The 25,684-nt window shown below is 22.0% G+C and overlaps 1 protein-coding gene across 8 annotated transcripts in view; it reads left to right on the top strand.

Moving 5' to 3' along the window:
- Positions 1 to 25,684, top strand: part of LOC129618446 (cytospin-A-like) — a 124,029-nt gene that overhangs the window by 13,986 nt on the left and 84,359 nt on the right. For 4 of the 8 annotated variants that reach the window (XM_055533186.1, XM_055533185.1, XM_055533188.1 and 1 more), the window contains exons 2-4: positions 232 to 305; positions 678 to 1,108; positions 1,222 to 1,753. In XM_055533186.1, coding sequence (XP_055389161.1) covers positions 232 to 305; positions 678 to 1,108; positions 1,222 to 1,753 — 1,037 coding nt within the window. Of the gene's footprint in view, positions 1 to 231; positions 306 to 677; positions 1,109 to 1,221; positions 1,754 to 20,463; positions 21,800 to 21,867; positions 22,096 to 25,684 lie in introns of those variants that run through there. The other 4 variants (XM_055533187.1, XM_055533190.1, XM_055533193.1 and 1 more) reach the window with 4 other exon arrangements.

Raw genomic sequence — 25,684 nt, 5'->3', positions numbered from 1 at the left:
ATAGCATTTTGCTCAAAAGAATGCTTTTTTCTTAACAGATTAACTACTTTTTTTAAATTTTACAAATTATTAGTAAATTTTTTTTCTTAATAAAGAGTAAATTCAAAATTTCTATTTTTGAAACAAAATTTTTTATTAAAATTACCCTGTTACATGCTAAAATGTAAAGATAATTACAAACATTTTTACATGATAAAATGTTAATTTTCTTCTATTTTTTTTTTATTACAGAAAAATTCAACAACAGTTGCAATAAACAAAGACGCTACGAAAATTAATTCAAAATCAACAACAACTGTTAAAAGGTATGCAATACAATTTTTTTTTCTATTCATTTAAAAAATTCAACACTATACGACTTTTATATTCACCATATACAAAATTTATTCCACAATATTTTTACTTTATTTTCAACATACTGTATTATAATCATTATGGTTTGTGCCTTAACTAAAATTTAAATGTTGAATTAAAAAGTTGTATTTAAACGAAATTTTCTTTTCCAGCTTCGCCAAAATATATGCAATGAAAAGAAAATAATATTTAAATTGTAAATACAAATTATTAATTTTTCAAATTTTAAAATTATTCAAATATTTTTCTTTTACAAATTTAAATGGAATTAAAAATTTTTAAATTAACTTTTAATTATTTATTATCATTATTATTCATTGTAGCCCTGCAATACTTATAGAATATCCAACAAAAACAAATCTTTTAAATTCAAATGATAAATCAAATAATAATCATAATAATAGTACATTATCAATTAATTCACAAAAATCTATTGAATTAAGATCACCATCACCATCAATTGGTGATCGTTCAACTTCTACACCAAAAATTATAAAAGATAATAATTTAGTAACATTATCATTACCGTCCTCAACTAGAACAACTGCAATCGGAAATACAACATCTGCTACTAGTACAACTGGAGCAAATATAACAAAGAAAACACAAAATTTACCAGTACCACCATTTCGTTTATTACAACGTCAAAAACCAATTGAATTAACATCATCAACATCATCAACAACAACAACAAAAACCAAAAATAAATTATTTTCAACTTTAAAAAGTTCCTCTACAGCTCTATTACAATCTAGTAAGTTTTTTTTTTTATAAAAAAAAAATAATATACTTAGTAGCCTTTTTGAAATATGAATTTTATAAATTAAAAAAATAAATTTTATTTTAATTTTCTATTTTATAATAAAGGAACACCTCCTGTTAGAAAAAAACCAACAAATTCTAATAGCGAATTATTATTACAAAATTTATCAAAACCAAAAAGTTTAACAGATTTACGATCTTCATTACGAAAAAAATCAACACTTAATGGATTAACATCATCTTCTTCATCTACTATTGGTTCTACATCATCAATTGGAAGAAATACGAAATTAATTACGAAAAAATCAAATGAAAATTGTATTAATGATAAAAATAATAATAATAGTCAATTAAAAACCAATAATAATATAATTCCAATTAAAACAAATCAAATACAATCAATTCGACCAGTCCATCAACAAACAAATCAACAACAACCAATAAAATTATTAATACCAAATAATAATCAAAAAATTACAATTAGAAGATCATTAATTGGTATTCCACCATCATATAATGAAAATAATCAATTATTAATTGAAACACAAAAGAAAAATCAAATAAAACGTAGAAGTCTTGAGATACCAACAATTACAAATACACAAGGATCATCACAAGAATTAATTAATCTACAAAGGTAAGTATTTTAATATTTTAATTAAAATAAATTATATTATTAGAATTAAATTATAATTAATGGATAAACCTAAAATGAAACCAAAATTTTTTAAAATTAATATTTAATTATATATAAATTGCAAATTTAATATAATATAAAAAATATTAAAAAAAAAAAACACACAAAATATCACAGAAAACCACGTTTGCTAAGTGAAAATGAAACGTGGTGGCTGATATAAAGATATTATTCAATATAAAAGTGCACAATTAGGGCAAATTTATAAACAGGCATTGCTACATCATTGTGTAAACTCTGCTTTAAATATTTTGAAATTAGAATTTATCTATATTGTAATTTATGCAGCATTAAAAGCTTTTGTTGTAGCAGAACTATATTTTAGTTTCAAAGAAGTTGCAATTACAAAATTGACTTTATAATTCTAAATTAAAATTTCTGCAATTTAAGTACTAATGTAAATTAGGTTTTAAAATATGCTGCAATTATAATAATTCAATTTAAATTTATTTTAAAAATAATGCAAGAATTAACCTCAATTTACAGAAGAGAATTTACAACAAGAAATTACAGCTTAATTTAAATAATTTTTCACCTAATACAGTTGAAAATCCTCATTTATTTCTTAAATTTCCAATTATTCACTTGAAATTGAAATCAACTCAATTTATTAGAAGTGATAAAACCAAATTTTAACCAGAACTAAAAGCAGCCACTCAATACACAAATAAATCGAAAACAAAATGAACAAAACTCTTCTTTCTATTTAACACCAACTTTGTTTTTTTTTTTTTCTTTTATTCTTATAACAAAAAAAAAATTTCTTTGGTTCTGATTCTTTAGAAATTTTTACCATATTATTTGACTATTCTGTTATTGGGTGCTATTAAAAGTTTAAAATTACATAAAAGACAAACATTAATATTAAAACATAACAAAGAAACTGTTATAGAAAAGAAAAATAGCAGCTACCATTATTTTCATTTTATTTTATTTATTTTTTTTCAATTTGAAATGTTGATGATATTTTCATGTTCATTTTGTTTTATTTCTGTAATTTATTGTTTAGTGTATTCAGTTTATTTTTTTAAGTATAAAATTTTGTTTCAAATTCTGTGGTAATATCGGGGACTGCTATAATTTTATTACTATAAATTTGACATAAAAATTTGCTTAGCCTAAAATTTTACATACATTTGTGAGTCTTGTAAAAATTGTCTTTATAATTTTGCATTACATTACAAATTAATTTCAAGATCGACTAATATTATTCTTAAAGAAGATCGTATATGCAATCCAGATATTTAAATTTATTGTAAAATTAATAATAACACCTGAATTTCTTGTTATTCGAAGCCTACTGGCTTAGGAATTATTCAATATTAAAACTGTTTTGTATTTTTGGCTTGAAAACTAAAATTATATTGCTTCTCTTAAGTTTACAAATTTTATTCCAAAATTAAATTGATTTAACCATAATAATTGATAACTAAATTCTTGGCCGATATTACTGATTAAACCTAATATATATTTAAAATTAATTAGCATAATAATATTGATTTGGATTATAGTTATAATTCTCTTATCTAGATTTTTTCAACTTCAATTTTATTTTACATTTTTTTAAATTGGGCACAGACATAACTTTTTTTTTGACTACACAACAGTTCAATATTCTGTTCCAATACAAAAGCGCCTTTAAAACAAAAGAGAACAAGTCAAACAAGACCAAATTATGTTGTACGTTTGCATTCTAAAATTCAAAATGAAACAAAAAAAAAAAGCAAAACCTTAACAATTGACATGTAAAACTTGAATAGATCTTCAATCAATCAAAAATCAAAAGAAAATTTCTCGATTTTTTTAACAAAATGAGATTATTGTTAAAGAACTGAAATAGAAATAAGAGAAAATTAAATAAAAAATAAAATAAGAAATGAAAATAAATAAAAAAAAAATAACGAAAAAGAGTTAAAAAAAAAAATTGGAAAAAATTTCCACAATTACGAAATTTAATTTTTCTTTTTCTTTTCTTTAAGAAAAAAAAAAGCTGAACGATAAATGAATTTGTAATTTTCATGCTTTATTTTTTTAAAGAAAGGAAAATATAATGGAAAAATAATAGGTACGGTTGATTTTAAAACACAGTATTGAACTCAAAAGTCTTTCTTTATAGAATGTTCTCCTAATGCTTCCTAAATATAAAGAGTTATAACGTACTTAAGTCAAGTATATAATCTAAATTCTAAAGTCTCATCCGTATCCGTATTATCCTTATCATTAATGATGCATGAATCTGAATCATTAAATACAGCTCCTCGAATCCGTTCAATCATCCGGCTCTGAATTTCTATGAGTCTGATTAAAGTCTCTGATTGATAAACTCCGTTTCATTAACTCTGGACTCATTGAATCTGTGTTCTCAGCTCTATTTTTACCAACATTATAAAATTTTCTTTGAGCACATGAACAATATTCTCTAAAATTGAAAAAAAAAAACATAGTTAAATTTTCTACATTTTCTTTAACACTTTTAGCTGATTGCAAACACTGACATAAAAGTTAATTTTTGTTTTCTTTCTGTTTTTTTTTTACGATTCATTTCATGTTAAACAAAAATTTATTTAACATTTTTTTTTATTTTCAATCTTTTACAAAAAAAAATCTGAAAATTTTTTCAATATTTTCTTTGTTTTTATTTTAAACTGGCGCACTTTAGTCTACCAAAGCTTTAAAATTATTTTTTTTTTATTTTCTTGTTATTTATTCTACCTATGTTGTATTTTTTAACCTGTATTTCATTTGTGTTAATTTTTTTTTTCTTATATTTTGCATTACTTCCCTAAAAACATGAAAAAGATTGTTTTTTTTTTTCTTACTGTCTGATTTTTTATTTTACTTTTTTTTTACCTTTTTTCAACAAAACATCGTGCATGGTTTTCAATAATAAATAAAAAAAAAAAATGGTTTTCATTCGGTAATATTGGGATGGCATAGATTTTTAGATTTCTTGTTTGTTTTTACTCTTTCGACACATTTCCCGAAGCTTAACAATATATACACAAAATTAAATAGTAGAGAGAACAGAAAATATTTTCCCTTTCTTATGAAAGTCCAATAATACCCATAGCAGTAGCTTACCAGCTATTACCAATCAAACCAAATGAATATTTTTTGCTGTCTTATAAATATGCATGCATAGTAGAGATATTCATTATGTGCTTGTATGTAAGTGCATATTTTAGAAGAACTTTAAAGCATTTCATTAAAAAAATTTTCCGTTGCAATAAAAGCAAAATATACAGAAGGTGTTTTTTTTTTTTTTAATATACTCAAAACATAAATAAATAGTATAAGTAAAATATACACGTATGTATATGCGGTTATACGATATACGAAGATTTATTCATTGCAAATGAATACTTCATTATGCTTCAAGAATTATTTATGAGATCAGAAGAGACCTCATTCAGCATCAATGGATTAAATAAATAAAAAATTAAAAACAAAAAGACCTACAAATAAAATTGTATATATGAATGTATGCATGACTAGAAAAATAATACCGATTTCTTAATTTGGTATTCCGCCTATAAAATATAAAAAACGATATTAAAAAAGAAAGAAAAAACAGCATCAAATGAAAAGAAATTGAATATTTTTTTTTTCTTTAAAGAAGAGTGCATTGAATTGAAATGGCCTTAAACTAAATAGTAAAAGGACACCAAACTATATATAGAGTGAAAAAAGAAAAAAAAATACCAAAGTGAAATTTAAAATTTTATACTTACTATTTTTAGCGAAATTCAATACATTTTATATTTTCGTCACAAACGCAACCACTAACAAAGTCACGAGAATTTATTCCTTTTTCTTTTTCTTTTTATTGAATATACGAAATTAATTTTATCTTCTTAATTTACTATTGAATTCCATGGTTTTAATTTTCATCCTAAAATTAGAAAATACAAAAAATAAGAATTAAATATAATTTCTCAAACAAATGTTATAAATATTTTTTTTCTCAAAAATTCTAGTTTATAGTCGATTGAAATTCAAAGACTTTTAAACTGTAAAATTAAATTTTTGAGGTTTCTTAATAACTAATGTATAATTGTGGGGCAAACTCGTTTAATTGTAACACAAAAGTTCTAATAAAGCATAATTTTCTACTACAATACACATATTAACGAAAAAAAAAACAATTGATTAAAAAACTCAATGAAATTTTAGAATGTTTACTAAAAATATAGGCACTATAATAGTCTACTAGATGTAAGAAAATTCAAAATAGTACCACTGTATAAATATTTTAATTAAATTTCTGTAAATTTATTGGAAATTTTCAGATTTCAAATTTTGAAAATAATTAAGTTTCGCATAATTATGATAAAAATTTCAAATTCAATTAGATTAAAATATAATTTGTTGAAGAAATAAAATCTACGCTTGTGGACTAAGTTCTACGTTTCTATTAAATTTCTAAAAAAAGCACAAGTTTAAGACTCAAAAGATTTCCATTAACTAGAACCGTGATAGCGTTAATGTATAAATTAAAATCATAAATGTATTAATTATTAGGCACTTCTGTTTTGTTTATGGCTAAAATCAAAAAATTTAATATTATGATTATGCTAGGATTGCGTTAAAAAATTCAAATTACACAAATGTTATTTTGAATATCCTATATACATTTATACATACTTCACTTATAATTTTCAACTACATATACATATTCAATTTAGATTTACAACAATTATAGCAATTTGTGTTAATTAAATTTATGGTTAATATTAAATTTGATCTCATTTATTTAATTAGAGTTAGGAAAATTCTTTCAGAAATCTATAAAATTTTTACAAGGTCATAATAACATTTTACATTATTCCCATTCCATTACATTATAACATTTTTTTTAACTCATATACAAACAAATTTTTTAATTAATTTAAGTATTTCATTTTTAAAAATTACATCTTATCCCTGAAATAATTTTACATAAATCTTATTCAATGCTCTTTTTAAACAAACAGAATTATTCAAATTTAATGCTCTCAAATTTTTCTTTAGAAGCATAAAAATTTTAAATTTTACAATTTTTTACAGAATTTTACATTCAAATGCACATGCTTTTACAACAAAAAATTTTGTATATACTATGTACACATGTACATACCTACATACATACAAGTTTATCTTATTCTTTTGTTCCATTTTATGAAAACTATATGTAAAATCAATTCAGTTTTTCAGAAAACAAAAAAAAAACTACTTATTATATACCCAAGCACTTGACACAAATTTTATAATCAAATAACCTAAAAAGAAAATTAAAAGAATAAAAAAAAATATCTGCTCGACTTTAATAACCTAAAAAAGCATAAAATGTTAAAAATGTTTTTTTTTGTTAAAAAGTAAAATTGGTTTTTTTTTTTATATCAAAATTAATGTTTTAAAACAAATCAGAAACTTAAAAAAAACATAAGAAGCAACATAAGAAAAAATTACCATCGGAGGCATATTATTTATGTATGTATATACGTGATGTGTGTCCACAGAACAGTAACATGTAGAAGCTCATAAACACAACGACATAACCTCAAAATAATAGAAGTTTTTGGTCATGGTCGAAATTGTAATAAAATTTATATAGCTAGTTTTTATTTGTTTAATTCTATTTACTTTCATAAATTTTATTACCAACTGAGCAAGAAAAGACGTTGCATCGTGCTGTGATTTTTAATAATACAAAGTGGCAAAAATGGTTAATTTAAAAGGAAATTTAAAAATGATTTTATTTTAAAAGAAAATAATTTTCTTTACTTTAAGGTATTAATGCACCTGCATTAAATTATTAAATTAATTTCAGTAAATTCAGCTCTATTGTTTTGGGCTCAATTATCAACTCAAAACATTTTAATTAAACACTTTCATATATAAATATTAAAAAAATTATGATGTAATAATTAATTAAATCCATTTTGTAACATCTTTCCTTTTTTGATGAATAACAAATTTTCCTTTATATTATTATTAAGGTACTCTTTGTATACCGAAATCTAAAATTAAATTGAGCTCAATAAGTAACAAATTCAAGAATAGCATTTAAATTTCACAATAATATTAACAATAATAATATTTTAGAGTCCTTTATTTAGCAATTTGTAGTAAATTAAGGTAATATAGGAACTAAAGATGAACTGGTGAACTTATTTTAAACAATTTTTGCGTATATTTGTCAGATCAACTTACTGGATTTTGGAATTCAATCAACTATTAATGGTTCCCAAAAATTTATACTTGAATTTCGTTTCGCTATAAAATTGTTATTTTCCGATAACAATACAATAGTTCCCGATAACAACAAAAATATTCAAACACCAGGTCCTGATTAACTTCAGGTAAACCTAAAAAAAAAAAAAACAACATTTAAATATTTTTAAAAAAAATCTGCATTTTTATTCTAAAATATCAATTTTACTCTCTTATAAGAAAAATTCGAGGGATATCTAAAATATGTATAAAACTTTAAATCCGACCCAGTCCTTTAAATATCGAAGTCTTTAACACTCATCATAAACCGTATATTCTTAGAACACGGCTTAAAAACGAAAAACTAAATTAAGAACAAAAAAATTTCATTTTTCAAAATGAATAAAAATTTTTTAAGGAAATCTAAATTTACATTTGAACAAAAAACAAAGCAAAAAAATAATACCAAAATAACAAATAATACAAAAATCTTGCTCAAGTTTTTTTTTTTTTTAGATTTTTGCAATCTCGACTCAATCTACATTTATGTACACACTTACATAGGTCAACATACACTCTACAGTTTACAAACAATGGTACTTATAGTTATAATAACGATTTTAATTGAGCAAAAAATTGAACTTTTACTTTACAGTAACAATAAATTGTATAAAACAATAAGGAGGAATGATGTGCAAAGTAAAAAATGTAAAAAAAAAAAAATAAAAGAGATTTAAAACGTGCACAGATTGAATAAATCAGCAATGGTCAGCACTTTTTTTTTCTATTTATTTTTTTCTTTTTTAATTTACTTTGCTAATTTTGTTATTTTTTCATTCTGTGATTTTTAAATATTTGAAACCAATACAATTTATAAAATTGAATTAGGTATTATGATTTTGCCTATATATTTGTAACACATATTTTATTAAGTTCATGTATAAAAAGATTTTTAACTTAAAGTAAACTACGAGTACATTAATTGAATTACCGCTTCCTATATTTAGCATTCGAAAAGCAATAAATTTTAGACTTACAATGACCAAAGCGTGAGGTGTGAAGCTTAACGTATCAGGAGAGTTTAAATTTATCGAAAGAAATTATAAAAAATAAAAAGATAAACACGATACTACTCAAAAAGATACTACACATTCAAGAAATCAACATAAATAAAACGAAATTATGCAAAATTAGTTATCAAAAAAAAAATATTAAGGAAAAGGGAGATGTTAGGTGCGGTTTACGATTTTGGAAATCAAAAAATACAAACTGGATTAGAAATATTGCTTGCCTTTAATTTAGTGCTCATGATTTTAAAAATATTAGAAATTTAATTAAATTATTTGCATAAAATAATTTAATCATATATGACTGAATATCTTATAATTAACTGACATAATTACAAAATTGAGTCTTCTTCTTGTTCTTTTGACGTTATCGCGGATTTACAATTTGTGCGATTCTTCAATTTGTGATTTATTTTCTTTTCTCTTTTAAAAATCATTTTAGTTCTTTATTTTTTTTACGGATCTTTGTTTTTAGTCGAATCTGCAAAATTTCAAAATTTTGTATTCAGTTCAAATTTTGTTTTTTCTTGAATGAAATGAAATTGAAAATAATGTTTTTAGTTTTTAGATTTGTTTAAGACTTTTTTGATTTTTTGTTTTTAGATTTCTGAATGAAAACATATTAAAATTTTTTAGTTTATTCACTAATTTTTTAACATCTTATTATGAATAACAAAGAAAAACAAATATACAAATAGATAGAGAACATTAAAATTACTTGATTTTTTATTTATATTGTAGAGTAGAGCAGAGCGATGATAATAGTAAATAGAATAATTAGGTTAAGTCTTTTCATAATTTAATTAAATTTATTTGATTTTGAAAAAATTAATAAAAAAAACCTCTTAAAATTCTTAAAATGTTATGTATGAAATTAACAAAAATTTTCTGATGAAAACCAAAAACCAAATTCCGATATTTATTTTCTAAAATTTTAATTAAAAGAAAGTTTGTTGTTCTTTTTTGTCGTTTTTGTAACATGTTTAAAATTTTAAATTTAAACTTAAAAACATACTTAAAATACTTAAAACGTACATGAAATATGGTACCATAATTATTGAGGGTAAACAATAAATCTGTCAAACATAAGATTTAAGAGTACCGAAAATTTCTATTTGAAGATTGAAAAATAAGTAATTTTAGAATAGAAAAATTATTAATTGAACTTGATATTTACAAGTTGAGCAGAAAATAATTTAATAAGTGAATATCGATTTAGTTAACCAGTTAACTTGAAATATCAGAATTTGTATGAATTATCATTAGAAAAGGACTCTCAAAAACTTAATCAGTGTAAATTTATATTTTATTAAGTATTTAAATTTTGATTTGTTTAAAATTTCGCTATAAAAGCAAATATAGGGAAATTTGCTTGATAAGTCGGAAAAGTAAAATTTGATTCCATTATCTACTTGATTGTACACACTTAGTACATCTACTTGATTGTACACAAATTTACAATACGTATTTCGTTTATTAACTATAATATATTGCAATAAGATTATTGAATTTAAACAATCCGTAATTATTTTAATTTCTTTTTTAAAAAAACCAAATTAACACTCTTAATGGAGACACTAATTAATTGATTTCAAATGTATAGTACTAATTAGAACTGAGTTCCATATATTGCATTTTACATTTTAAGCAAAAATTTAAACATTAAATTTAAAATTTGTGAATACGACTTAAAAACCCTAATTCTGTACAATTTAAATATTGCAGTAAATACTAAATATATTTAAATTTGATATTTAAAAATTATTTAAAAATTATTTTAAGTCTGAATGATTCTTTACCTAACTTTAAATAAACTTTATATAAATTCAATGTCACATAATTAATAAATTTATATTTAGTCTAAAATTAGCATTGGAACCTTATTATGTATACTTAAGTATTCTTTAAAATTTCTATTCTTCTAAAATTATAGCATTATGATTTTCTTATTATCAATTTATTTTATTTTAAATTACATACACTCTTCATTTTCCTACCCAATGACCCAGAAATGATACAAGAAGAAATACAATATAAGTATATAAAAATGAAGCCAAGTCATTTCCAATTCATCTCCTCTTCAACTAAAAATAAATAAGAAAATAATAAAAATAATTTTTTTATATAAGAGCAAAATATATAAGACATTCAATATCTATATATACTAAAGATAGAAAAATTATAATCAAAACCAGCATGCAATACACACGAACCCACACTCGACTGGTAAATATTAAAACCTCTAAATATATAAAATACAAGTAATAATGCTAATAATAACCCTATAGCGCTGCATCAAGTCAGAATAAAGATTTCTTTTTTATTAAACGGAAGCAAAAGAATATACCAATAATAATTTTAGTTATGCGAATTAAATTGAAAAAATAAAAATAATAAATAAAAACAGTAACAAAAATATTATCGAGTAGGGAGGAGGTATGGGAAATTGAAATTTATTCATGCGAAACATCATAAATTTTCCATCTTTAAGATATTTTTATATTATTGCTTCCCTTTTCCCTTTTTTGTTTTTATTTTTTCGTACAAATTTTCTCTCTTTTAATTTGCTACTTTTATTTAATTTTTTTATTTCTTGCATGCTGAATTGCTATTTTAAAAACGGCTATAATGCATTTCAATTGCTCTGGTTTGAGAAAAAAAAATACAATTTTTTTTTTCCTTTTCTTTAACAATTATGGCCTGTCTTAAGGTTCCAAACGAAAATTTTTATTGTTTAAGCCTTGCTTTATGTTTTTTTTTTTTTTTGTAAAGATTGAACTGTTTTCCGTGGTGATGATACACGATGCATTCGTTGTCGATTTATTAAATTTTTTGATTTTATTCTCATATGCTTTATTTTTTTTTTTGTTATTTCATTTTTAAAATTTAATCTTATGCTTTATATCACTAGCAAGAAGATAATGATGAAGTTTCATAATAAAAACAGGGGGGTATCAAATTATTACCGCATATATTGTTAATGGAATTGGAATTCCAAATTTAATTTAATTGTCTTCTCAAATTTAGAAATCAATTAAGTTGTAATGCTTTTGCTATAAAAAATAGGTTTCTAAATTAATTAAAATTTTAAATTTCAAAATTTGATTTTGCTATAGGCGTGTTCTAATTCATAAACGTAATCTTCAAATTCACAAACACTCTAATAACTGATGAAGTTATTACTGACTAATGAAATTCTACTCCATAATTTAAAATTATAAGCTTTTTAATTAAATAGTTTGATCTAAATATAATTTCTATAAAATTTTAATTTAATAATTCTAAAATAGCATGTAGTATCAGCCTAAAAATATGCAGCATATGCATAAGGTGTAATGCTAATTGATTTTCAAGAATTAGCCAATTTTACAAATTTTTAAAATAAAGCAAATTTATGCAACACGTTACAAAAATTTTCGATTTAAGATCATACAAAATTTCTTAATTTCTATATAAACTTAAAAAGAGCTTCGAGAAATCTACACAAAATGGTTTTATTCAAAAATTTTCATGAAATTGAAAATTAATATTGAAAACACTCGGTAAATTTTAATTCAAGTTATGAGCATTACATTATATACATACAATTATTTTATAAACACATATATGAACATACTTGCATACTATATCGTATTAAATAAGACTTAATCACGATTCAGCACAATTTTTTTTTTGCTAGCCATTCATGTTATATTGCAATTTTTATGGAAAAAAAACCAAATTCGGTTCACTTGGTTACCGATTTTTGTTTTTTTATATTACATAGCTATTTGCCTCTCTTTTTACTTCATTTATTTTGCCATTATGACAACAGAAAATATAAATGAAAATTATTGTAAAACAGAAAAAAAAAATATTTTAAAAATGTCAAAAATAAGAGCAAAAAAAAGAAGATGAAAGAAAAATAAAATCAATTTTTGTTTTTAAATAAAAAAATGATTTTATTTTTGCACCTGAACGTAAAATGCCACTTTTTTATGTTGTGGGAAAAAAAAGGTTAAAATTAAAGTTACCTTTAACATGGAAAATGTACATACATACAGTATAACCTACATGTACAATAGTTTATAATTATAATATAATATATGTAATATATATAAAATTATGTACCACAGTTAATTAATAATGAAATTTGCATTATAACTCATAATCTGTTTCAGAATAATGAGTTCAAATCTCATTAGAATAATTTCTTCAGAAGAGACTTATATTTACAGAGTTTGGAATCAGAAGATATATTTTATGTACATTTTTACTATAAATGTCCCCCATTTAAAATTTAGTCAAAGATGTTTTATAAATTTAAATGTAAACTAAAATTAGTCCAACATTCTAAATATCAATGGGAAGAATTGACTGAATTTAGAAAATATTTCTGAAATAGAGACAATTAAATATTTCAATAAATTCTTTTTTTTTTTATTAAAAACCGAATATTCCATAAATTGAATATTGTCTGAAATCTAAGATAAAATTTATCTAAATCGTAAGCTTAATATTGTTGTCAATTTAAGTAATTGCAACAATAATTGTAATATGAAAAACAAGATTTTTCATCGCAAAGTTTCGTTATTAAAAATTATAAATTAACATTAGAACGTTAAAATGTAGCTCTTAACATTTTCAACTTATCATTGATCTGAAAATTACATGATTTTAATTAGCGAGATGTTTTTAAATTTAATATTACATATTATCTATGTATGTATAGTTAATGAATGCACTTACTGTAATATATATATACGGAAAATAATAATACAAAACTTATTTGCCTTTTGCATAAATACAAGGACTTTTCAAAAAGAACAATGTGACGTGAACAAATATGTTGTATAAGTATTATATCTTATGCTTTATAATTTATGATAAACTTTTATTATATTAAGAATCTTTAAGAATAATTATTTAGATGCTTTTATTATACTCTTTACATTAAAAATATTTTAAACTTACGTTACTTATGATTTTACTAATGATAATAATGGTTCAAAATGAGTTTAATTTAAGAAGACATTGAGAATATTTTCTTTTCTATTTTTTTACATTTTTGTCATTGACTTATATTACTTTATACATTTTGAAAGTAAATTTATTCAAGTCGAAGAATAAAATTATTCTTAAAAAATTCTTAACATTGTTCTAGTATACGCTTTATATCTACTTGAATAAAATATGCTACAAAAAAAAAGATACATAACAAATATCTCTAATAGTTTGTGATGCTAAAAAAAAATTCGTGTAAATAATTAGTCTTAATTGATTTTAAGAAAAATTTCTATTTACCTCCAAATTTTTGATGACTTTTCGATTAAAGAGCTCGTCATTTCCATTTAATGTGAAATATAAATGAATTTTGAAGGTATTCGTTCCAAAAACAATTTCATAATATCATGTTAAAAAATTTTGTCCAAATACATATTATGTATGCTGTTTTATAGTTTGCAATTAAGAAATTAATTTATCAAAAGGATTACTTCAAAATGATAGGACCATTGCTGCTAATGCAAAAGTTGTAATCAATTGTAAACTTAATTGTGTATAATTTAATATCTACAAACAAGAATTTTGTACTCGTTGCAATACAACCGCAATTCGAAATGCATCCGATTTCTTTATTGTTATTAGCTGATTAAGTCTAAAATTTGCAATATAACTCCAATATTAGCTATATTGAATTCTTTTTTTGTAAATATTTTGAATATGCCTTCATAATTTCACTCCTGTTTGGTTAGGATCTACAAGTAAAGAAAGTTGATAAATAAAAATTGGGTAAATAAAATTTTGTAATTTCAAAAATATTATTCTATACTTAATTATAAAGTATCCTATAAATTTCAGATTTTTGTTCTACTTTTATGAAATTAAAAAAAAAAAACATTTTTTTGTTTTTTTAAATTACCTTTAGCATCATTACAATATATTTTATGTACACCCTTTACATTTATATTCGAAAAATGAGAGGTGTAATTAAAATTTTCCATATTAAGAAGTGAAAGAATAAAAATAATAATGATTACGACAAAGAGAAATATAAAAATAAAAGGTTTTCCCCCCCTTTTTTATTTATAAGGTACAATGAGGGAAAAAAAATAATAGTTAATTTTTTTTTTCACTACGCTTTAGTTGTAAAATAATCATGTACCTACCTATGTTACAAATAGAAAACAAAACAAATAATGGTAAAATGATGATAAAGTGAAAAAAAAACAAGAGAAACATAAACGATGAAAATTCTCGTCTTATGATTCAGAATTCTGGGTCATGATAGGCCATGAATATTGTTGCAGATTGAATTTCGTCAAGACTGACAATGTAGTAAGTTAAATAAAAATAAATGAAAAAAAATAAAAGAATAAAATCAGTACCGTAGCCGTACCGTGTATAGCGTGTGAAGTCATTAAAAAAAAAACTTGTGTTTTAATTTATTTTTTTATGCTTTTTCCTTGTTTCTCTCTTTTTTTTTTTTGTTTTGACCTATAAAAAGAATAGTATTTTATTTTCCTTTTTTACACTTATAAAATTTTTTATTTATTGCATTTTTTTTGTGTAATATTACCATACAAAATATTACTATGTATTGTTTGGTAACATTACATACATGTACCTACAAAAAAATAAACTTTCAATATAAGATCTTAATGTATAAATCTATGTAGGTTGCAGCCCTTGGAAAATTTTCACTTTTTCTTTCATAATTATACGTTCATAGGCAATTTTAACTACCAATAAGCTTTTAAATAATTCTATTCATTCAAAAAATATAATGTAAATTCTCATATATCAAAAATAATGTTTCGAAGTTTGATAGACGGAGTAGGGCACTTGCAAATATTATAAATTCATTGTGCATTCAAAATAAAATTACAGTTTTATATATTTTTACGTGATAATTTTTAAATTTTTACCTAAAAATAAAATATATTTTTGATATAATTCGAATTATTTAACTTGGAACCCTATCGCACCAATAGTATTGAAATAAAAAATGGTTGTTGCAATGTTGAATTATTTGATTTAATGTTAGAAATAATATTTTTATATTAAAATTTCATTCTTCTCATTATTTTAATTGCTTTGATGTTCGCAAAATCAATTAATATTTGATCAATTGTGCAATATTGCTTAATTTTTACACTTTTTGTAGGCACTTGCTTAATTTTAATAATTATAATTCAAATAGACAAAAAATCAAGACTAAAACTTTCATCCTTAACACATTTTTTTTTCTTAGTAATTGCACTTAATTACTTTAAGATACACCCTGTTTTGTATTTATTATATCAGTAAGTAGGGGGGGCTAGGTACGTATATAAGTACTTAATGTTCTAAAGAAATAATGAAAAGAATTTTAAAATAGGGTAAATTGAATTCAAGAAGATTAAAAAAAAAAAACCAATTGTAGCTATAATTTACTTTTCAACATGATCTGTACAATTAAAATAGAATAAAAATATTAAAGTGCATTTTTACAATAGTTTCTCGTACATATTCATCTACAAAATATCTAAACGGCAAAATAACAGTATAATTTATAAAAAAAGAAATATATAGAAGTACATCTATATATACCTATGTACCCAAACAAATTGCTAAAGTAGACATAACGTTTATTTATAGATACTTAGCTTGTTTCTAATTAAGATTGAAGGTAATGATCTAAAATAGAAATTAATTACAAATTGAAAATATTGAAAATCGGATTAAGTATTCTAATTTGAAATTTTTCCACATATACTTATTAAATACTATTAAGTGGTGAACAAATTGATATATACATATACGCACTTATATGTACAATACAAAAGCATATAAGAATCAATCGTTTTGCTGTGCAATTATTAACTGCATAAACAGTATTGGTTAGCAATTTTTGCAACATTTAAATTATATGATTTTAATTAAATGATTTTTATATCAAAACATTTTATCATCATTTTCTTTTAAAATTTTCTTCTGCATATTGTATAGGTACATTATATTTTGTAATGTGCATCGGATAACACATTTGAAATATCAAAATTATGACATGCGTGTTACATATTTGTGGTAAAAGAAAGTACCTACTCGTATGTAATTCTGAATTGGTATATGTATATGGAATGAAAACTGAATAAAAAAAAGGTCTCATTCAAAAGTTTTTTAATATACTTAAACATAATTAAATTTTATCTTTGAATTTTTACTACCCATTGCATGTGGAATGCACATAAGCATTGCATTATTGTAAGATTGTCATTTGAGAAATATTAAAGTAGGAACCTACTAGGTACTAGATATACAGTTAATTGTATAAAGTGTTTTGTTAGTAAATTTAAAACTTGCGTTTGTAATTTAATTAAGGCTAAGCTTACATTCTAGTTAATAAGATTTATAATTTTAAATAAATATACATAATATGTTCCTACCTATAGAGAGTAATCAACAATTTTATCGAGCCTTATAAATAAATTTGTACTACTTACTTGTAAATTTGTACTTAATGATAAGTGTATGCATTTATGATGTAAGTTTATTTATACACATGTGTATTTATAAACATATGTACATACATATCTATTCATGGTAATTTTTCCTTCCTGATATGTGAACTTCTTCATGTACACAAAGGATACAAAACGGTAGTCAATCGGATTTAAATAACGATTAAAAGTTGTTGAAAACTAAAAAAAAGATATTGCATGCCTCATTTTCAAGGATAAAGGATAAGCCTATTAATTTATGCTAACTTACCATTAATAACCACCGAACATTCGCATTATTTGATTTTTGTCCAAATGTGTATTCTACATCCTTAATTATGAAAATCTCAAACTATAAATTTTTTTTATTTTATTTAATAATTGGTTCTTCTACTGTTTTACGTCAACACTCAGCAGAATTTCAGGAAAAGTCAGACCCACTAATTTCTTTCATGAATTTTTCTATAAATATACCGTTAACTAGAAAATAAAATTAATAGTTTTTCTAATATTTTTGGCGCTTTTTTCTATGCCGCTTTGTTTATCAGATTTTTCGTATGAACTTCTTAAATATTTAATAAAACTTTGTAAAAAACCCGCATGTCAAATTTCAGTGTTGCCTACGAAGATTTTGAAAACTCCAGTGCATTTCACACTAGACATAAAATTCATAAACAACAAATCGAATATATTTTCTTTTAATAATTTAGATCTTGTTTAATGCCATATATCGGGGGTTTTCGTTTTTTGAAATAGTGAGCGTTCAGAATTAAAAATTTGTATTAAATAAGAAATGATTGAAGAGGGTCTATCGTGTTCGTTTTTAAAGTCAGGGCTCTCAAATTGAAAAGTTTTATTATTTGCGCCGATAAAATCTGCGTCTGATCGAATTCAAATTCTGAGCTGAAAACCGAAAATGCTAATTATTGGTCTCAATTTAAGAGCGATTGGAAAATTTTTCATTAAGCTTTTTTTTACAAGATTTTATAACATTTTTAAATAATTTAATGAAATTTTTGCATAATTATGTTTCAACACACACTTTGTCTTCAATTTTATGTTATAATTCAAACAATTACTAATCATATAAAAATCGAAGCAATATTTACAACATTAGAATAAAAAAAACTCTGGTTGCAATATAATTAAATTTTAATATTTAATATTCTCTGTTCCAAGAATACTCATACTCTTTTCTCTCTTCTTTAAAACATTGTTTTGCTCTCATTACAAAATTTAGTATTAAAGTACTCAACCGTGTTGCATATTCATTCATTCATTAAAAAATAACTCCATAATACACAAAGCAATACAGAACTATACCACATCGTTCATAAATCCTCCATTCTTGCTAATATTTTGCTTGAAATAAACCATTATATTTTCCTGCTTTTAATTTTACATTCAAAATAACAAAAAACATTATTATAAACATAAGGAAAGAAAATATTCTATATTATCTATGTATGTATTTTTTTTTCATGTAGCGTATATAAACAAAACACATATTTTTACAAATATAGGAAACAGAAGAACTATGATATAGTATTTGTATTACATATTCAGCAGTTGAGAAATTAATTTAGAAATCTGTTTATTTTTATTTTTAAATTTCATATGCCACACCAACACATAATGAAAAGAAATAATGATTTGTAAAAGAGTAATTACGTCAAAACTAATAGATTTGAAAAACAATTGCAAATTTAAAATTATATAAAATGTTGATTTATTTTATCCAACATATATTAATTATTTGCATTATTTACTTTAATTTTAATGCAACTATGAAATTTTTTATAATTTAAGAGCTACGCAAGTCAATTTGTATTAACCACAAACGGTAACATTGTACTGGATATTATTCTAATTAAACAATTTTGCATTGCCTCGTCATTAGAACAGGTTTACACGAAAATTAATCAATCTTAATCTTAAAGGCTTAATACATGCTACACATCCATTAAAAGGACATGACACATTTAGTTTAATCTTCGTCCACTTGGGTTTGGAATATCGTATCGCATACAATGCGGTTGCCGCGTCAAAACTCAAGAGTACTATGTATGTGCAATTTAAGTTTTGACAACCACTTTGCAGCGTACCACCTTAATTTAAGATGCATCAAACCTAGTTTAAACAGTATACATATTTCCAACATAAATTTTGAAATGATAAATTTCAAAAATTCATACGAGCGATCTTTGAATATCACTGTTATAAATAAAAAATTACGATTAATTTTCTCATTATTCAGCAAAAAAAGAAAACAAGTTTTACAAACACATAAAAATTTTATATTATACTTTGTATTTGTGTTGAATTTTCGCTTATTTGTATTGTTTACATTCTCTTTTTTATGCAAAGCAGAAAAAGAGAAAATCGTCTATTTTGTATTACATTGGTATTTTATTTGTTGCTTATAAAATTAATTGAAATTTATTTTAAAAACACTTAAGGATGTGACAATATAATAAAATTTAACTGTTAAAATTTATATTTCATTGCATCGAATACCGGCATACATAATTATTAGGTATTATTTACAATATACATATATTGAAATTGAAAACCTTCATAAATAGAAATTTTAGATAACTTTGATCATTTTTTCTAATTAGAGTGAAAAAACTTGAGAGAATCAAAATCTTAACTCATTCTTATTAGCTTTATTTTCCCGACGGATTTTGCATCGATATCACAACCTCAAATAATATAGATGATATGAAATGAAATAAAATATGAAATGAATTCAAGTTCCCGCAAGTGAAATGAATTATATGTCAAATATTGATGCAAAAGTCGTCGTGTAAGCACAACAGCTATTAACAAATTTTCGTCAACAGTTCTTTTCCTTTTTATAAACAAATATTATAACAAATAGACTCAAATTGTATCACTTTTGCTACAGCAATATTGAAATTGTTAATGTGTTAGTTTGAGAATTATATTTTTCATTTCATTTTATTCTTTTATTGAATTAAGAATGGAGTACAAAATTTTACGACTCCATTGTAATACATATACAAAAGATTACATATAACATCTTAATATGTATAGTGTGTAAAATATATGTGTGTGTTTACAAATACTACATAAAAAAAGTAAACAATATATGCAACGTCCATTAAATAAACTGCTGAAAACCAAAAATAAAAAAAATATATGAATTGACTTTCTCTAAATGAATAAAAAATTTTTTCAAACACCAGTTGAGTTTTGAGAGCCTTTGATTTCGGTTTATTTTTCATCGTCGCTGTCGCTGTCACTGTCGGTATAAAGTGTGTCGCATTCTTTAAAGAAAATAAAAGAAAGAAAATGACATTTTTTTTTTTGTTTTATTTTAATTTCTAATGTGTGCGTGTGTTTATGACTTTATTTTTGACGTTTTATATTAATGTTGAATAAAAAGTTGAAATTTTTTTGGTAAAATTACAACATTATTGGAAATGAATAAAAATTTAATTTAAATGAAAAAAAAAACAAGAATGTAATTAAAAATTTTGAAAAATAAATTAAATATTTTATGCAATTATTTAAGAATTTGTCAACGTAAAAATTGTAAGAGTTCGAAATAATTTTGAAGTTAATATCAAAAATTTATTGTTCAATACTTTTTTTTTCTTTTTACTTTTAAGGAATTGATGCGGCTTCGATTAATTTTTTTTTTGATTATATTTTAGCGTTTACCGGGGGTAAAAAATATAATAAATAAATAAGTTGCGCAACATATTCAACATAAAAAAAATAATAATTTCAAGTGTGGTGAGAATAAAGGAGTTTTATTAATATTAAAAAATAATTTATATGCGACACAATATTTTCACTTGAATAAATTTATAATTTAAAAATTTAATAATTATAAATAAAAAAGAAAGAAATCTGTCGGTACCTGATGTTCAATTATTTGGATATTGAATTTTTGAAATATCAACTTGGATAAAAGACTATCAGCAGCAGTATATAAGTTCTCTAAAGAAAAGAAAAAAATTTTTTGCTTGAAATTATTTGAATTTTTATAATTTTCATAAATTGAAATCAATTAATAAAAGTATATGATTACAAAAATTAGTGCCTCTAAAAATTTGAATAAAAAAATTAAATACATAAAAATCTTAAAAAAGAAGAATAAGTGCTTATAGATTACACCTGAATTTACGGGAAGAATTTGGAAAGGTGTTTGAAAAAGTTTAAATATAAATGATATAGAAATTAGTGAAGTACCATTATTAAAAAATGTCCATTTAATGAAATTGAATTTATTACACGTAATTATATAATATAAAAAATTTACATTTCATTTAAGTATATTTTATATACAAGAACTTTTTTGTAGGTTGAAGATTTTTGAGAAGCTACTGTCTACCAGAATACATTATTACATATTTCAGTTACACTCTTTGACTAGGATTTCAAAGAGTTTATTTTTTTTTCTTAAATATCTAAAGATATTTTTCTATGAAAAAAAATTAAAGAAAATTAAAAAAAAAATTAATTTGGAAATTGTATTTAAGGAATATACTACAATTTTTTTTCTTTACAATTTTTGGCGTAAATCAACTGAGTAAGTTCCATTTGAATTATTCTAAAATATAAAATTTAACTTAAGTTTCTGCATATAATATGAACGGTGTTCAAATCATTTAAATTTAAGAAATCAAATTAAAATTTGAAAAAATTTGAATTATTATTATAAACTTTTTTGTTAATATTTATTTATTTAACTAATTATTATTATTTTTACTGAAATTATAGTTTACCAATATTATTAGGTAAATATTATTGTACCCACTTATATTGTACCTACATTCATTACTATATAAACTAGCTAAGTATATCTAAGTATACCTACACTATGTAGTATGTTTAGTTTCTTATTCTTTAGCAATTTAATATGATTTAAGAAAATTAAAATAAAATATAAATATAGTTATATAGGCAGTTCTATCTACATAAATAACAACATAAATAATATAAAATATTTTTAAAGAAAATAAGAAAGAAAAAAAGAAAATAATATTTTAAACCAGTTGAGCTTGTTTATATACAAAAACAACGTAAAAAAAAAACTTAAGAGAAAACATAAATTCCAATAAGTTATGTTTTTTTTAAAATACAATAAAACAGTACTGAAAAAATAAAACAGAAAATAATAAAATAAAATTTTTAATGGAATTTCACCTTAAAGGTGAATCTCATCAATTTTACATTTACCTATTACATATCAAAACTACTTAACTTAAATACACAAAGTTATAAGTATATAATTGTATAAAATTAATAGATAAAATAGGTATTTAACCGTTAAATTGTGTTAAGTCTTAAGTCTCTAACTAACATAATGCTGTTGCTTGGCTATAATAGTATTTTCTTACATTATTTATAAGTTATTGCAAATAAATGCAAAAATAAATCATCTTTACTGTCCAATAAACTATAAGATGTTTGAAAATTTAAATAAAATATTTTTAAATACTTTTCAATTCTAATGAATAAATTCATTATTACTTAAGCATAAATTATACGATTTCGTTATTGAAATTATATTTAAAAATTATATTTGAAAAAAGCCAAATAATCATGAAGTTTTAAGAAAAATTAAGAATTTATCAAGAATATTTAAGAATTTAAGAGAAGAATTAGCAATGTAATGTAATAATTCAATATTATTTAGATTTAACTTTCAAAATTTCCAAAATTGCAAAAGATTACAATTAACTATTTGATTGATTTCTCTCAAAAAATTTTTTTTAATATTATGTTTTAATTACAAAACTTTTATAATTTCTAATAAGATTCTTATTACTCATTAATTTTAATTATAATTACACAATATAAAAATAATACAATGCTTGGAATAAGAGCGTTTGAAGGGTAGGGAATTTGAGTTTTCATTTTTGTGTTATTATTTTTACACAGTCATTTGTTTTGGGAGAAAATTTCTTGTTAATAAAATAAAATTTTGTTAATTATTGAATACATATTGTTTTCCCTACCTACATAATTATATAACATTTGTAAATAATTTTTATATTGAAAGTAATAAATTCAAATGAATTTTGAATTTTTAATGAAATTTTTCTAAAAATACTTTTAAAGTAATGTTAAAAGTTTATTATGTTAAAGGGAAGAATTTAGAAAAGGGTAGAACTTTATAATTTTATTATTAATTATATAATGAATTTTGTTCATAATTTTTCTTAGAATATCTGTTATTAGAATATTATTTGAATAACGTTGCTTTATTATATTAAATAACTAGTTATACAAATCATAATGAAAATAATTATTTTAAATTCTTTGAATGGATCAATAATTATAATAAAAGTAGATATATGGAAATTATTAAACAATATTTTTAAAATTTCAAAAATTAATAAATTGTAGAATGTGGGTTGTTCCCAAGAATTTACGTAAACCACTTACACTGTAAATTACTAAAAATTTTATGTTTAAAAATATTTTTATATAATACTTAGCATATAAAAAGAAACAATACCTACCTTAATTGCCATATAAAATAAGAAATTACAATTTCTTACTTACCTTTTTTTACAAGTAACTAACATACATAAGTACTTAAACATTTAAAAGAAATTATAGTTAAAAGGGGAAATTGAGATTTTATTTTGTGGTCATAAAAGTTTAATTTATTGAAATGACCCATACAGAAAACTTAAGTATTACATAAAAACTTAAAGAAGATTACATTTCTTTCTTAATTTTTGCTTTTCTTTTCCTATATGTATATATATATTTACATAATTCCTTTTGATTTTCATCCCCCCATTTCATAGCGAAAAATCGAATAAAAAACTAACACAAATTCAAAACATACTATATTGTAATCTTCAAAATGTTTATAACTATTTGGGAAAGAAATGGTAAAATATATATATGTAAATGAATTCATTGTTATATTAACAAACATACTTACATTATTTAAATAAAAGTAGAAGAATTTGCCCGGTAGTATCATTATTGTCTATCTTTAAGAAATATAACTATGTAAGATGTAAGTAAGTGAGGGAAAATTATTTGAATAGAAGATATGAGCAATTATGTTTTTTTTTTTGCTATTTTTGCTTCTTTTAATGAAAGATGAACTTAAATATTTGTAAGAAACAAGTCAAGCAATACCAATTTTTATTTAAAATGGATTTTAGAAAATAATCTTGCAAGATTAAGTAATTTTCGTTTCAATATAAAAAGATACAGGGTAATTACTTATTGTACTTTCTTTTAAGAAAAATTTATAATTATTCATTATAATTAATTATTTATATACTAATAAGTATGAAAAGTAATAATAATTTAATTTTGGAATTATTTTGCTTAATTATTTTGCTAAAGCATTCGTTTTATTAGCCAGCCCCATCTTATATAGTTTATTCAGAAAACATATTTAGAAATTTTCTAAACTAATATTTATTAAAATTCATTTACTTGCCTATTATTTAAAGAACTTTATGCGGCAGTTAATTTAAATATTTTTTATTAAAAATGCTCTTAAATAGCATTTGTGTTCTGGAGTTTAGAAAATGTGTTTATATTTTAATTAGAAACTATAATTGAGAGCTAGAATTTCCAATTTTTTAATTACTGAGCTTAAATATTATATTTTTACAACAAAATTAAAATTGTATTAGAAATTAAACGTAATAATTAATTTAATTTTAAATATTTATTTATTTATTCGATGATTTTAATTTAAAATATTTTTAAACTTCATTAAGTAATTGCATTTTATTAAATCAGTTTTAATTATGATTAACTAACAAAATATTTAAGTATCGTGCAAATATGCTGATTAATTATTCATTTTTCTTTTTCATGCAAGATGTTCAAATCAATTTAATATTTGATAATATATGAAAATAGTAAAAGCAAATTAATAAAATTAAGTAATAAATATAGTGTTAAAATATTAGAAATTGCATTTTATAAAGTCATTGAACCCATTGAATTTTTAAATGATTACCTCTTTTTTTTTCATTTAAGTGTACATTTTATACACTTAAGTATATATTTAATTACTTGATTATTATTATTATTATTTGTTATTATTTTTAAATACCAGAAACAGTTTTTTTATACTGTTTTTTATATATTTTGTAAGTTTGTTAACCAGTTTCTTCAGTATATAAAATAAT

This window comes from Condylostylus longicornis, unplaced genomic scaffold (genome assembly GCF_029603195.1).
Source record: "Condylostylus longicornis isolate FDR11 unplaced genomic scaffold, ASM2960319v2 ptg000006l, whole genome shotgun sequence".
Classification (NCBI taxonomy): domain Eukaryota; kingdom Metazoa; phylum Arthropoda; class Insecta; order Diptera; family Dolichopodidae; genus Condylostylus; species Condylostylus longicornis.
The sequence above is the reverse complement of the archived record's forward strand: the minus strand, read 5'-3'. Positions and strand labels throughout refer to the sequence as shown.